Source organism: Chlamydotis macqueenii, chromosome 9, assembly GCF_036417535.1.
Source record: "Chlamydotis macqueenii isolate bChlMac1 chromosome 9, bChlMac1.mat, whole genome shotgun sequence".
NCBI classification, from domain to species: domain Eukaryota; kingdom Metazoa; phylum Chordata; class Aves; order Otidiformes; family Otididae; genus Chlamydotis; species Chlamydotis macqueenii.
Genome location: NC_141564.1, coordinates 5,980,651 through 5,996,454, shown reverse-complemented (window position 1 = coordinate 5,996,454; position 15,804 = coordinate 5,980,651). Strand labels below are relative to the sequence as shown.

At 41.0% G+C, this 15,804-nt stretch overlaps 1 protein-coding gene and 1 non-coding gene across 3 annotated transcripts in view; one reads left to right on the top strand and one right to left on the bottom strand.

The window, feature by feature from the left end:
• LOC104485111 (glypican-5) overlaps nt 1-15,804 on the bottom strand; it is a 369,428-nt gene that overhangs the window by 243,353 nt on the left and 110,271 nt on the right. For both annotated transcript variants that reach the window (XM_086754808.1, XM_086754807.1), the window contains exon 4: nt 675-808. In XM_086754808.1, the coding sequence (XP_086610934.1) occupies nt 675-808 (134 nt within the window). The remainder of the gene's footprint in view (nt 1-674; nt 809-15,804) is intronic.
• Nucleotides 6,681-6,754, top strand: TRNAN-GUU (transfer RNA asparagine (anticodon GUU)). The gene has a single exon. It is a non-coding gene; the product is annotated as a tRNA-Asn (tRNA).

Below are 15,804 nucleotides of genomic sequence, written 5' to 3'. Positions count from 1 at the left end.
CAATCCAGGATCTGCATGAGGGAAAGTGAAAGAAAGACTAGGAGGGCTGGAAGCAGGGATACTCATGCCAGGGCCAGTGGCAGTAATTCAGCTGTCTGGTGTCTCAACTGGCATGCAGCTGAGTAACAGAAGCCAAGATGGACACAGCAAGCCTAAACATAAAGGCTTCTGCTCTTGCTCTGTTATGTAACAGCTCAAGGAGATGCCAAGGGATCTTACTACTCCTCCCCGGCCCTGTGAAATGAGGGACTGGCCATGTGTCAGGGCAATGAATCCTTCCTGTGCACGCCCTGCTCCTTCCCACCTCTGCCCCTAGATAAGCTCAACTCCTTAAAGACCTGGGCAGTTTTATTTTAAGTAATTTATAGACTCAACTGTGGAAATTACTCAGACTTTAAGGAAAAGCTTTCATCATTCTCACAGAAAGTTTCTGGAAACAATGAACACCTTACTGCTAAGTAATGACATCAAGTCTGGCCTGTAAAAACCTTTATTTGGAGAAACCTGCAATGTAATACCACAAAGACATCTGTGTAACGATCAGTGAGGGACACGGCTGGAGAGCACACAGGGTGACAGAACTGTGGCTCTGGCTCAAACACTATGGCACAGGGAGCCATTAACACAAATTGTGAGGCAGAGTTTAGTTCAAAGCAACTGTTGCTTAGCGTTACCTTCTTTTGTTGTTCAGACGAGCGTGGGCCATGATGAATGTCTGAGCTTCAGTCGCTTCCTTCACTGGCACTATATTGTCTGATGGTAGGTTCCCTTCTTGTTGTTGTTTGGGCTGTCCACACACTTTATCAACCTGTATGGAAGGAAGGGAAAGGAAAACCAGGTTTGAATGGAGAAACCAATTTACAATTCTCCGAAGGTCAGCTTGTTCCTTGTGCTCTGTGTTTACTGCAAGAGAGGGTGTCTTAGGGAGAGAAAGAAAGGATTCGTCTTTCCAGAACCTGGAAACCAGTCCCCTGCGTAAGAAGGGCCAAATTAAGAGGCAGTGCAAAGAGCACTGCTACCAGAAGGCTAGCAGTCATGGATTTATCACTGAATATCCAGACTACAGCACACGTGGAAACTGGCTGAAATAGCAACTCATGGAAACGTCACCAGCCAGGCTTTTACTTAAAACATAGCTGCAGTAGGCATGTACAAAAATTCAGGTGGAACATCTGCCCTGTATATAGAAAGCAGAGTTATTTTCTGCTTACAAACATCAAATTGAGTCTTCCAGCCTTTAACTAGACAATGTTCCCTTAAAACAATGAAGTGAGCAAAAGGAGGCAACATCAACACATCACTGTCTAGTTCAGCCCCGATCAGGACCAGACTACGCAGTCTCTTTCTCACTCCCCCCACCCTCCGGGAGGATAGGGGCAGATGATACAAGAAAAACGGCTCGAGGTTTGAGATAAGGACAGGGAGAAATCCTTAAAGTTACTGTTACGGGCAAAACAGACTCGACTTGAGGAAAACTATTCATTTATTTCTAAAACCAGCAGGATAACAAGATAAAGAACAAGATAACCTCCCCCCACCCCTCCCTCTTCCCAAGCTTAACATTGTCTCTACTACCTTCCCCTCCCCGAGCGGCACGGGGGGGAAGAGGGAATGGGGGTTATGGTCAGTCCATCACACGTCGCTTTACACCGCTGCTTCATGGCTGGGGGAAGAACTCCTCACATTCCTCCCCTGCTCCAGCGTGGGGTCCCACCCATACGCCACAGTCCTTCCTGAAACTGCTCTGGTGTGGGTCATCTCTTCCACGGGGTGCAGTCTCTCCAGAACGGCTGTCCCAGCGGGCCCTCCACGGGCCACAGCCTCCTTCAGGCATCCGCCTGCCCCAGCGTGGGGTCCTCCACGGGCTGCAGGTGGATCTCTGCTCCTCCGTGGGCTCCATGGGCTGCATGGGGACAGCTGGCCTCACCATGGGCTGCAGGGGACTCTTGGCCAGGAGCTGCATTACTCCTCCCCCTCCTTCTGCACTGACCTTGGCGTCTGCAGCCGTTCCTCTCACAAGAAAAGTTCTTCACAACAGGCTGGCAGACGCCTCAATCTCTTCACATCATCCATCTCATCTCCTCCCCACTTCTTGCAGTCAGGCCAGGCTGAGTTGGGCCCAGTTGGCTGCCTGGCAAGAGGCCAGAGGGTGAGGCCTGCAAGGCCCGTGAGGCCTGCAAGGCCCTTATCGCAGAGGCGTTATCACGAGACATTCTGCTACCAATTGGCTCAGCCTTGGCCAGCAGCGGGTCCGCCCTAGGCCCGGCCAAGTCCACTGAACAAAGGGGAGCGACTTCTAGCAGCTTTTTGCAGAAACTGCCAATGTAGCCCCCCTCACTAAATAAAACCAGAACAATCACTGTCAAACTCTTTTTCTTGGTCAAAACAGAAGGAAAAGGGAATTTCCATCCCTGGGAATCATCACTGCCTTGGACCCTGGGTTCAGAACACTAATAGCGCTCTGCCATTTGCATTCGCTGCCCTTCCTGAAGCTTCTCGTATTGCATTTAACACGAGACCAGGAGAAAGCAAGCTTGTGTTTATCCTTTGTGTGCCATGGATATGACACTGCTTTGGCATCCTGCCACATTTATTGGTTTTAACAGCTTTAAGTGACAACAGGAAGACAAAACTCCTCCCTTTCTAATCCTCAAATAAGCAATCTGTTATGTTTTCACTTACACTTAAATTCTCAAGCAAACACAGGAAGAAGGCAAAGTAAATCCTAATGTGGGCATGGTACTACTAAAGACCTTAATCACACAGATCCCATCACCCCACACAGCACTGAATTTGGTATCCCTTCTTTGGTTTTCCATAATAACCAGGATGAGATGGATTCTTGCTGGTCTGTACTTTTTACTTAATCTTTAAAACCCCTACTGAGTAACAACTGCTTATCTGCTGAATATTTCAGACCACAGAAGACTTGAAATTATTTTCTCTGCCCCTTTGCACCATTGTGTTGTATATCTCAGTGCAAGTACAGGACAATTTTCTCTACCTTTGTCCACCTCCACCAGGAAAACCACCACTATGTAAAGCTAAGATATTTTTCTCTGAAAAAAATTGGCCAGTTAAATGCAAAAAGTTGGAAGCTGTAAAGGCATGACACTTAACATCAGCTTTAGTTGTATGAGTTATGGCCTGGTCCACTATAATATGCTGTGAAGAACTTTAAACTGTAGCGATTGAATGGGAACGTACCGGATTAATCCTGACATACCTCCAGCAGTCAGAGCGGGAGCCAGCTGACTCGCTCAACACCACGCGCTGTGTATATTGTTCTGGTCTCACCGGGGACTAGCACAGTGTTGCTTTAAAACACAACTTTGTGAAATAAAATATTCTATTTCAGTCCCTTTTAAACTTGTAAAAAGAAAAAACAACACTCGATGCAAATAAAAATCTAAACAAAAAATGCCTTTGGAACCCTCTGGAGCTGTACAGGGGGTATAACACAGCTGGATCACACATCTGCACAGGATGCCGTCTCCTGTGCCCCAGCTCTCCTACAGCATGGACTCAAATTCCCAGCATGGATTTCTGCAAAGTCCATCTTACATTACATCATGTCACAAAAGTTCATGTCTTCAAATTACATACACCTCAAATCTGGTCACTATGGATTTAAGACAGCTTTAACCAACTAACACCAGAACAGTCTGCAAAAGAATGTCGTTCCCATACATAAACAATGAAGAAATCCAAGAATTTTGTTTTTCCTGTGAGAAGTTTCAAAGAAATTTAGAGTCATCACTTTCGGTGTGAATCAATAGTTTAAGCAACTAAATAAAAATACTCTGTTTTGATTTGTACTTTTGATACCATAGAAATAAAATGACTCTTTAAATTGCAAAAGTTGCAGTATTTTCTACATCAAACCTTAACTTTGAGGTTTTCTTTTTAACCAGTAGTAACATTTCCTGCATATCAAACAAAACCACAGTATTTCAAGAAAAAGTAATATTTCTCAGTGGAAATTTTGAACCAGTTCTACCTGCATTGGAAAGAAAGTAATTTGTTAAATGAAAGGGCAAATCTCATTCACACTTTTTTGTTGTGCAGGCCTTTTAGTGTCTTTCTTCTCATTAATAAGCTAAGAAACACTAGCAATGCTCCATAATTTAAACTACTGCACAGGCATTTTAATCTGAAGTGAGACTAACAAAATAGAAGATACAATAATGCCATATTATTTGTAATAACAGTAGCTCTTACATGTCTCAGCTGAGATCTAGACCACGTTTTACTAGGAAGAAAAAAAAAAACAAAACAAAACAGTGCACTGACAGTTTAACTCAGAGCTCGTGAATCAAGCCTCACCACCCAAAGGAAAAATAGCGCTGCTAAAAACGGTGACTGAGATTTAAAGATTTATTTCCTTGTATGTGCAACTTACTGCTTCCAAGTTATCTCTGAAACTGAAAGTGTAAATGAAGTGATTTTTTATTTATTTAAACAGATGTTAACATTCCTCTACTGACACTGGACATTAAAATTTGACATAATTAAAACAAAACAACAAACATTGTGAAAGGCAAGAGAACTGCGAAAACATTTGCTGCACAGAACTGGAGATTACTTGTGATAAAATTTAACATAAAATAGGAGAAACAAAATCCACTGCTCTTTTCCTAAATTCAATTTTTAGTACTCAGAATAATCAAGAATCAACATAATGAGTGACTAAGGTCATTTATTTCTTTGATTTTTAAACTTAAAAATAAGCCTGCCAATCTTAAAATTACAAACTGACAGAAAATAATCCCTCCTGAGCTACAGTAACACTGTTACTCCTCTTGTCTCTTTGATGATATTTAACCAAGTCTGCCTTCTAACAATGAACACCTATAGCTGAAAACCAGTATTTCTCATACCTCATTATCTTCTCAATTACCAATAATGTTTCACAATCCCATACACTTTTCTTTGGATTAAAGCTTTTTTTACTTACACAGCAATAGTTCTTCTTAAACATGTCTTTCTTACAACCATAGCCGCATTTCTTCTCCTATGAACTTTCCTTTTAACAAAATACAAAGTCATACATATATGGATTATTTGACCTCTTACTATCTGTTCTTTAAAAGAATGACTATTTACAATTACTTCAGAGGCTTAACAAAATAAATTGAAAAAAATCTCATCTCAAATCTTTTGAACTCTTGCAGCTTGAGCAACCTTAAACATTGAGGTCGTATTTAATATCCCTAATATAATCAAACAAGAGAAAAATGTCATGCCCTTCTGGATACCAAGAGAATCTTATCTCTCTAAAGCCAGAGACCTTCTCACTAGTTCAGAACAGTCATTTTCTTTGACTTTGTAATGGAAAGTTTCGTATTTTAAAATACAAGACTTATCTAGTGATTGGGCTTTGAGTTATTATTAAAACGCTGACACATTTTCCAGCAGATTTCCACCCCCACCTCGATCTGTAACCCAGCTCAAGCTCTGCGAAAACCCAGCAGCGGGGTGAACCGCTCTGACAAATCACACCCCTCAGCCCAGATTCCTCATGGCTGCGCAGGCACCAGCACAGCCGCTCCCGACACCACACACGCCACCCACCCATTTCAAATCAGAATTTTAGCTTGCTGGTTACAGCTGCCAAGTTTGAAGTGAGGGAAGCAAGAAACACTGAGTTATGGGGAAATCGGGTTTGGCTTTTCAGACTTGCATGTTCACCATGAGATCTCATTTCCTTTGAGTCAGACATATCTTGCCTTATTAGTTGATTACCCCACCATACCTTACCACTTGATTAGCAATGGCACCAGATACCAACAGATACCTTGTTTGACATTTTCTGTTGATCAAGCCATCAACTGAAGTCCATTATGTAAATACAGAATCTTCTCCTTTGGAGTAGCTGTCACCTATTACTATAGCATTGTTCCAAAATGTTCATTTCCGATGTAGTGTGAGCGTATTTGATAAAACAAGTCGGGGCTTACTGCTCACCGTCTACAGCTTATTGAACAAAAATCTTACGTGCAATGAAGAGGCAGTAACTGAGAGAATGAGAAAGATCAGGATAGGTCAAAGGGTAATGGCTTAAAACTGACAGAGGGTAGATTGAGACTAGATATAAGGAAGAAATTCTTCACTATAAGGTGGTGAGGCACTGGCACAGGTTGCCCAGAGAAGCTGTGGATGTCTCATTCCTGGAAGTGTTCAAGGCCAGGTTGGATGAGGCTTTGAGCGACCTGGTCTAGCAGAAGGTGTTCCTGCCCAGGGAAGAGGGGCTGGAACTAGGTGATCTTTAAGGTCCCTTCCAACCCAAGCCATTCTATGATTCCATTATCATTAGAAGACACTAAAATACCTTTGACTTTGCCTTCTTTTAAGTATTCTCTCTCTCATGGAATGTGTTATCTATTACAAACACAGCATTTTGCTGGTAGCAAAGTTCAACAACACATAAACAAACTATGATATTATTAGTTCATTTTCCACAGGAATATGTTGTATTTCACATGGGAGAGCAACATTCTCCTCTCTCTCATCTCGAATCTGTTGTACAGTTTTCCTACAAATCTTCTGAAAACTGGCAGTTAGAGAAGTTGACTACTATTAGATACTAGAGATTGCTCCACAGAGAGCAGCAGTAGGAATTCCTCAGAGGCAGAAAAACCTTCTGTTGGAGTTTATGCTTAAACATCAAAGAATTGTGGGTCTCTGTGGCGCAACTGGTTAGCGCGTTCGGCTGTTAACTGAAAGGTTGGTGGTTCGAGCCCACCCAGGGACGTACTTAAATATTTGTGAGGGTGTTGGAACACTGGCTCAGGTTGCTCAGAGACGTGGTGGATGCCCCGTCCCTGGAAACATTCAAGGCCAGCTCGGACAAAGCTCTGAGCAATCTGACCTGGTTGGAGATGGGCAGCCTTGCAGAGGGGTTGGACCACATGGCCTTTAAAGGTCACTCCCGACCCAAACTGTTCTATGATTCTATGAATCCAGACAGGGAGCTTTAAATTAATAAGAAATGAAGCCCTGTGTGTTCTCTGCTGCCTCTGGAAATACCTGGCTTTGCCAAGCATTTTGAATTACAGTACCATTTCTAGGTTCAGTTTTGGAATTAAGATACAAATGTGCCAGAAATAAACAGTCCTGTAAAAATGAAGAGTTCACATTCTGAGGAAACTACAAGTAACTGTAGGCCTATCCTGAAAAATGACAGACAGGTACAAAGATACTGAGATACAGATCATCCCGATATTTTTATGAAACATCTGTGCTCCTCTTACCCTTAGACATATCTCTCAGGCTTCCTCAAGCAAAAAAAAAAACCAAAAAAACCAAAAAAACCCAACCAAAAAAATCAACAGGAAAGTAGTTTTGTCTTAGCAAGAATGCAGAAGTAACAGCACACAGTTTAACACACCTGACATGCATAAACTGACACTGAAATCTATTTTGAGTTCCCCAGCTTAACCCAATCTTCCATCTTCAATGATCTTCCATGCTTGCGCGTGGTACTGTTCTGTACCCAAAGCCAGGGAAACTCTGCCCCTGTACAAGTGCACAGGGACGAAGCACTTCAACAACCAAATTCAGACTGTCTTCTAGCTTCTCCCTAACTGAAAGTCTGGCACAGGTGCTAACACTGAAAGCGCCTCCTGTCTCAGAAGGGTTTGGAAATGGTAACCATAGAAATTTTGGATGTTGGCTTGAAATGTTGCTTGACAACGAGTTATAGTTTAAGATCCTCACACTTCTTTTCTGGGGACACATACCCCATACAAAAAGGGGGAAAAAAAAACCTGTGTAAGGCTTATTTAGAGTCTCAAAAAGATGGAACTTGGAAATCAGTAAATCCAGAAAGCCAATAAATTCCCTGGCAAAAAAAAAAAAAACATGGGCTATAAACTTTAGGTAGCCATTTCAAGGTCAAGGAAGGATTAAAGGAAACCAGAGACCAGCTATACTTCAGCCATATAAGAGTTGCTAGAGCAACAACTACCCAGAACAGGAGCAAAGCTGCCACACTAATACAGAACAGACAGATGCAAGTCACACAGTCTTGATTCCCAAGTCTTTTGACTGGAGAACACATATCCTTACAAAAGTTCACAAACTGTAAAGTTTTCCTTAAGGAAAAACCTGGTTTTTGCCTCTTCTTTAATGAGCAGTAGCCATAAAGATCTCAGAGCACCTCCCCTAACAGTATGGTAGGTTCAACCAGCTCAAGAGCTGGACTGGTAGCGTGTCTGCAGTCCCAAGCACTCCATTCCAAACTCTGAAATGCATTGCCACTTTACAGGAACAAAGAGGGGTGTATGGGGAGAAGCAGAATTAATTAGTCCTGTGGATTTTCAGCGTTGCATAGGATGTCAACTCACACAAGCTTCAAGCCAAAAATGGGCAGGTTTCAAGTGCACAGAATTTACATGGCTGCAATCAACCTCCTCTTACACATTTCTAAGGGTCTAATCTGAGGTATTACAAGGCCAAGCAGTACTCCTGGATGTCCTTATCTAAAGTGTTACTTAAAGGCTCTGTTCAGCTATTCAACAATTCATCTTTCATCCTTTTTAACTAAGAAGGTCAAGTTTCCAGGCTAGATATATCGAGAAAAATGAGCGTTCAGAAAAGTGGGGTAGCAGTAGCATTCTGCAAACAGCTCTGAAACTGGTTCTTAAATAAGAAAAGTGCTGTATTGGGAAGTTTTGTGCTTGTGTGGATTGAGATTGTTGTCTTTCGTAGGTTCTGTCTGCAGCAGCAGACACATCCTTTCAGGCATCAAGGCTGGGCACACACAATGGTCAAATTCTGCAGCAGCCTCTCAAATGAATCAAATTCTAGAAGGCCTTCTCTAAAAAAGGCAAATGATGAGTAACAAGAATTTGGGGCCTTATTCTACAACATGGTTCGAGTGGTTAGATAACCTGTACTGAACCGAGCAACTGGGCATGCTGGGAAGCCTGCATCTGAATGCACACGTACAGGTTTAGTTCACAGGGGTGGCAGTTGAGGATTTATGGAAAAACGTAAAATAAGGACATACTTTACACAGTATCAGATATTTCAGGAATTCTATGCAGCTTATATCTAAGAAATTTTCACCGTAAATTACAATGATGTTCTTTTCTGCTTTCATTGGCTTTTAAAACTGCGTACACTGGTCAGGATATCGAACTACCCCAGTTTATCTCCACATGTAAAATCTTCTAAGCATACATAAGTCAATAACTTGGTCTATTCCACTAGAATTTTTTAAAATATTTTTGTTCAAATTGTATATATATTTATCCAGCTGAAAAGAGAAGTGGCAATCATTTACCAAGCCAAAACAAAATACAAACAGCGCCTGAGAGGCAATGACAGCTCCTCTCCTCCCCAACAATCCCCCCAAGATTCAGTGCTAATCTTTCCTGACAGGCAGCCTTTGTTAGCTGTGACATTTGTCCTTAGATATTGACAACCTAGAAAGGTTAAGCTCAATTTTATAATTAATTACAATAATCTAGTGTAGAAGGAAAATTCCATTGGGAATCAATCCAAGTCACTTTAAAAGCTCTTAGAAAAATTAGGTAACTTTAAAAATAACATAAGAAAATCAGTTAAAAGATTTTATTCAGATTTCCCTTTTGTTACTTTCCAAATTACTTACAGTATGTCAAAATGGTACTGCATGCTATGTGTTTATTATTTATTACCATTAAGTGAAAGCAATTATCAAAATATTACTGGAATTTCTTTTATCACTGCAAGCTTAAAATGTAACTAAGAAAAATCTTTCATAGTTTGTTCTTCAAAGGTTCAATAACCAAGTACAAAAAGTAGCAGAGAAAGATCATGCATGGTGGTGAAGGGACAGGCAGAATGTCCATACAGAAGAGGAGGGACCTCAGGCTCACAGGCTTGACAGCTCCTGGTCAAAATCTCCCCTTTCTCTGCAGGCAGATATATCCCGGGAACCAAGTTTGAGGAAAATAAACAGAGCAAATATCCCCTAAGGGAAAGAACTTACTCCAAATCTCTCTGAGAAAACTGCCTCTCTTCCTTTCAAGAGACACCCGAGTGCGTCCGGGGGCTATTCACAGGGAAGAGAGCGCTCCCATGGGTGCCTAATGCCGCAGCCGTGGTCCAGAGCGCAAGATACAGGAAGAGTCATACATATCCTATAGATTTAAGAGCACCGATATACCTACCCTGAAAATATGTACCAAATTGGTAATCGAGAGCTGGAAAACACTCTTTTTCAGCAAAATTTTAAAATCCTTCTTATTTTTTTTTCCTGTTCATCATTACTCCAAGTATTTAGCTGGATACACAAAATGTCTGAACTTTCTCTTCCAAAAGACATTATTGGAAGTGACCCAACAAGAACATGTAGGAAGTCAGAAGGGCATTATACTTTGTGTCATATTAGCCGAAATAATGCTGTAAGTTTATGCAATCACGAAACAAACATGTCAAGACCTCCAAAGAAGGTCAGAATGACCTTCCATTTTGTATATAACAGGAATGTAATAATTAGAAAAGACTGGTAAACACATTCAATTCCTTTTCTTTTTTTTTTTTTTTGAGATGCATAATTTCATTTATGATTTGCTAACAGTTGCTGTCAAAATCAACATGTTTTCTCATGTCTTTTTTCTCTGAACACAAATAAGTAATTTTAGATGACACCGAAGACTTGAGTACTTATTCCAGACCTGTAGCAATACTATGTAGCATAGTTATCAGGGGAAGCAGCAGCTGCTTTTGTTTAAAATATTTAGAAGATATTTTTCACATGGGAAAAGTACACTTATAAGCAAATTCTAGACTTCTGTCTCGTAAAGAAATCACTTCTAATGCAGTAATGATGTGTTGCTTAAGTTGCAGAAGTTTTTTCCCTTTACCTTACTATCTCAGGCAGATGGTATTAGGGGTTTTACCAAAGAGCACTGGGACCCTGCACAGAGAGCAGACCCGTAGCTTCTCCTGGGTCCCGATTCATCACTGGCATCAACAGGCTTTTGATTCCTAAACATATGTGGCAAGCAGACTCCGATCTTGTATACTTGCTGAAAGGAAGGATGCTTTGAGGATTTACTACAGTGATTGATTAAAGTGGATCTATTTAGGACTATTAAATCAATTTCCTTTTACCAGTTGAGCATTTCTGCAGTTGAAACTAGATTAAAATACTGAATCTGTAAGTTTAAGTTCAAACTGCAGATCAAATCTTTAATACTTTTGAATTTTATCAAGACAGAGATATCTTTCTAGCAAGACACTCAGTACAATTTATTTACTAGTATACACATCCCATTTTCAACTTCAGAGTCAAGGGCCAATTGATAAATAAAGAAAACAGTCTCAAGAAAGCACTGTCTGAAACTGCCTACTCTCTGCAGAAATCATTTTGGCCACGCTCAGATCCATGCTTTGTTAAAACAAAGCAACAGAAGGATCCACCTTAAACTGTTATACCAAGCAAAGAAGTCTTACCATTATTTCTTAGTCTAGAAACCATTTCCTTACTGATAGAACACTAAAATTTCTGAGATACATTCCTGTACTTGTCTGACCCATTTCTAATTAAGTTCTACAATCACAAAATAGTCTTTATTTTGGTTTGAAATTTCTCAGATTTTTTAATAAAATCTCAGATAACAAGTCCTACAAAACATGAAGGAAATCAGACAGGATGTTTTTGAGCTGGAGGGTAGAAAAAACTTAACATTTTAACTTTTAAAAACACATCATAATCCAAAATAAGTCTCCTTTTGCAATGTTAAGTCTTAGTCACTTACAGATGACAAACTCGAGCAGGGACATCACAGTCAACAGTGAGTTACACAGTCACTCCAATTAACTGTGACTGCATCCATTTAACAAAAACTAATCACCTTTTGCCGGTAACCGACTGGATAAGAGTTACCAGCTCTGACAACACACTGAATTAGTGTTAGCAATGCTGTCAGGAATCAGTCATGCTTTATCAGCCATGCAGTAAAGCAGCACATTATGTATCGGACCACATCAAAAGCAGCACAGTGAACATGTGTGGAGCTTTAAAGCTTACTGAGCGTATGCTGAAAGCTGACAGAAAAAAACAGGGATTCTCAGCACAGAACCTCAATTTGTATGCAAGAGGTGTTCCAAAAGGGGACAAGAATGGGTATCAAAAAATCTTGAGCCAGCAACAGGCCCTAGGGGTGAAGGCTAATGGTGTCCTGGACTACATTAGGACAAGTTGGAACTGGACTACATTAGGACAAGTGGTGATCTTTCCTTCTATTCCGCACTGGCAAGGCCACACCCAGAATAGCATGCCCAGTTCTGGGCACTAGGTGACCCTGTTTGAGCAGGAAGAGTTGGACTAGATGATATCTCAAGGTGTCTCCCAACCTCAACCGATTTGTAATTCTGCAAATTCACTTTTTTTTATTTCCTTTTTGCCTTCTGGTACACCACCTAAGGGTAAACATCTCCCTCCTCCTACCCAAAAGGTACTTAAGTAGGGAATTTAAAATTTGGATGTCCCTGCCGGACATGCAGATCCTTAATCACAGCACAAGAAATCTCCAGATGGGACCCAAACCAAGCAAGAACCCAAAGCAGGAGAAAACAAGAGGTACAGAAGTGTATACGAACCTCTGCACTTTCTCCAGCATTCAAGTACTTTAGTAAAGACTCATCTCACACCCGCTGAAGTCAGCAACACAAGATTAAGATTCAGCACTCATCTGCTACCTCTAAAGGGCACACAGGGCTTCCCTTCCTTACACGGCACTGATTGCTTAAGCCACTGTGTAACACTGAAATACCAGATAAAAATTAGGGGCAAGAAAAATACCAAGACAGATGGGATTTTGGTGCAGTCAAATTGCTATCATTCAATACATATTCTAAGCACTTAAAAGAAAAGGAATTTGAATTTTAGAAAGGAAAATAACTTCAGACAGCTCATGAACAACAATTAAAGAAAACAAAATGAAACAACACACACTCTCAAAAAGACAGTAAAACTGCCCTGTCAAAACTTGCCTACCTACTCACACACCGATAGCATAGCATGGCATTCATAGAACAATTATGAGCTCGGTGAGACTGTAACAATTCTGGGAATTATTTTGCTCACCTCTAGCTACAATCTTGAGTGGCATTTATCATCATTGCGACCTTCCCATCTTACAGCCCTCACCTCACAGTAGGGGGTAACTTTTTATTTTTACTCCCATTTTTAGAAAAGGAGGCTAAGGCAGAGAGAGTAACAAATCTGAGAAAAACATGTAGGACAGGCTTGGAACTGACCAACTCCTGACAACCAGTTTAGTTCTCTGACAATTGAATCACAGTCTGAGTTCAAAAGCTCTGGCAAAGTGCCTGCATGATTAGATACTTGCCTTGCCTACCTACAGCGTGTGGACTTGCAGAATTGGGCCAGAAATCTCACAAGAGCTTGATCTCACAAACGTCCCAGTGGGTCCAAGGCTGGCTCCGCAGACAATCCAGGCACGATGCACCCAGTCAGTGTTCAAGACCACCCAGCAGCCCAGCATAGCAACAGGAGTTGGCAGTCAATGCAATCCAACCTATTGTTTAAGGCTGTAATAAACTGCCCTGAATACACAAACTTGTTTCGCCCAGTAATTGTTTTACTTGCCTAAAATAGGAACTGGAAGGAGTTGATTTGAGCTATATGGTCTGTGCTCATCTGCTTTTCAAATCATGTACCAGAGTTTTTCATTAATAACATGTATTTCTTTACTTCCTTCAGTACACTAGAGAAGGGTTTAATTTCCCTTTTTCTCCAGCCACAAGAAAGCACTACTGGCTCAAAACAGGGCTAAATGAAGCCACTGGTCCTTTCAATGCCTGTGCCAAGAGACATCGCCCTCATAAAGCAGGCCAACAACAATGTAAAACAAAGGAAAAGGAAAAAGTAATTTACTCTTTAGGTTGCTTAGCTTGAATCCCGAACTCTGTTCCGTGCTCTGCAGCCTGAGCTGGTACGCCAAGGCAGGTGGCACCGGGCTCACGCCCGTGGTAAGGGCAGAGCTGTCCGGTGGCACGCTCCAAGCATGGGACCTGCTCGGCTGCCCTGCCCTCACGCTCCCGCAGCGCCTGCATTTCACACGTACAGAGCATGCTGCTGCCGCTTCCTGCGCCCACCTGTGCCTGCATCCAGCAAGGTTCTGATCTTGCAAATTCTAGGGTACATTCTCCCTTATTCACCCAATAAGTCAGACAAAAGCTCAATTTTCAGCATTTCCTGGGATAGAACCTAAGGTCTCATTTAGGAGCAAGTTCTTGAAGAAAGAGCTTGGCAGAACACTAAAGATAAAAGCCATCATCTGGTTGCAGGAAACAAATCAAAGCTAGGGAATATAAACATACCTGAGATAATTTCGTTGCCACACAAAGAATCTACTGTAGTTACAATTTCATCTTCAATTTCAGAATCTTGCAAAGCAATGTAACTAGATATAGACAAGTAGCTGGTAAAATCTCATAATCTCTCGGCAACAATAGCAAGTAAAATACTAATCACAAAAAATAATTTTCCATTTCTTACATTCCAACATTTATTTCCTTATTGCCTTCTGCACAGTTTCTTTCTTCCCCAAAACACGTGCAGAATTTCACACTTAACACCAATAATTTCACTGATGTCAGCTCATCAGTCTACTTGGGGTCCAGCTGGGGGGTCTGGTTTTGAGATAATTGGAATTAGATATTAAAATACGCTGAAAGCATCTGGGGTGTCCCATAAATGTAATAACTTTCATTATTCAGTTTACATACAGGATAAATATAATAAAAATTAGACTGGAGCAGCCAGCTGTCCCAAAGACCTTCAGCCACAGTTTATCAAATCAACATCAGCAATCAGCAGCAGTAAGGAAACCGGGATAACAGCAGACTGCTATGTGTCCACCTTGGCAAAAAGAGTTAAGTTTAACTTTCTTCTGATAGGTAAGAACCGACATGACAAACCCGTTACCGTAATTGTTATCTATATGAGTATTGCTACTCTGAACTACACTACGGCACAGAATATTTGGCGAGAAACACTGTGAGGCTTAAGTGCTTGCTGAAGCAGGTAAAGCGTAAGATGACAACAGTGGTCCACAGCGTAAAACAATCTCCCAGAAAAAACAGACACAAAAGGCTTCCCTTATTTATACTCTGGCCTTTCTGCTGCTTTAGTTAGCCACTAAAAAGACCTATATATACAACTTTAGTATGACAAAACTTGCTAGAATGGTCATAGCATGAACAGGAATCGGGACCAAAATCCCTTCTTTCCATAAGAACCAAGAACCAATTAAACAAACAAAAAAAAACCTAGCAACCTAAAACACACGGAAGGTTATAAAGTAAAACTGGCTTGTTTCTAAAAAAGGTCTTAATATAGTGTGCCTGTAATAATGAGAAAGGGTAAATGAAAAGCATGACGATTCCTGTTATTCTTCGAGTTAGACCGTGCCCTTGGGTAGTACATGAAACCCCAGAAATGTGAAATATGAAAGTAATAAACATACAATTGCTCAGAACTTGATAATGATCTCTGTGAAACAAAATCTGAGGATTTTTGTTAGGCTTTGATGATTCTGAACAAGGAATTAAGACGAATGTATTTTAAATTAAACCTAAAATAAAAAACAGCTGCTGGAAAACATGCATGACCAAATTCTTCATCTGAACACGTGCTGCTTTTGGCTATTTGCTTTTAGATTTTAAAACTTCACTGGCATTCTGTATATTCAACTCCAGTATGAAGCAAAGTATAGCAGCTACTGTTGGCATTCAGTTTAGTCAATCTAATTTTATAGATATTTGTCTAACAACTCCGAA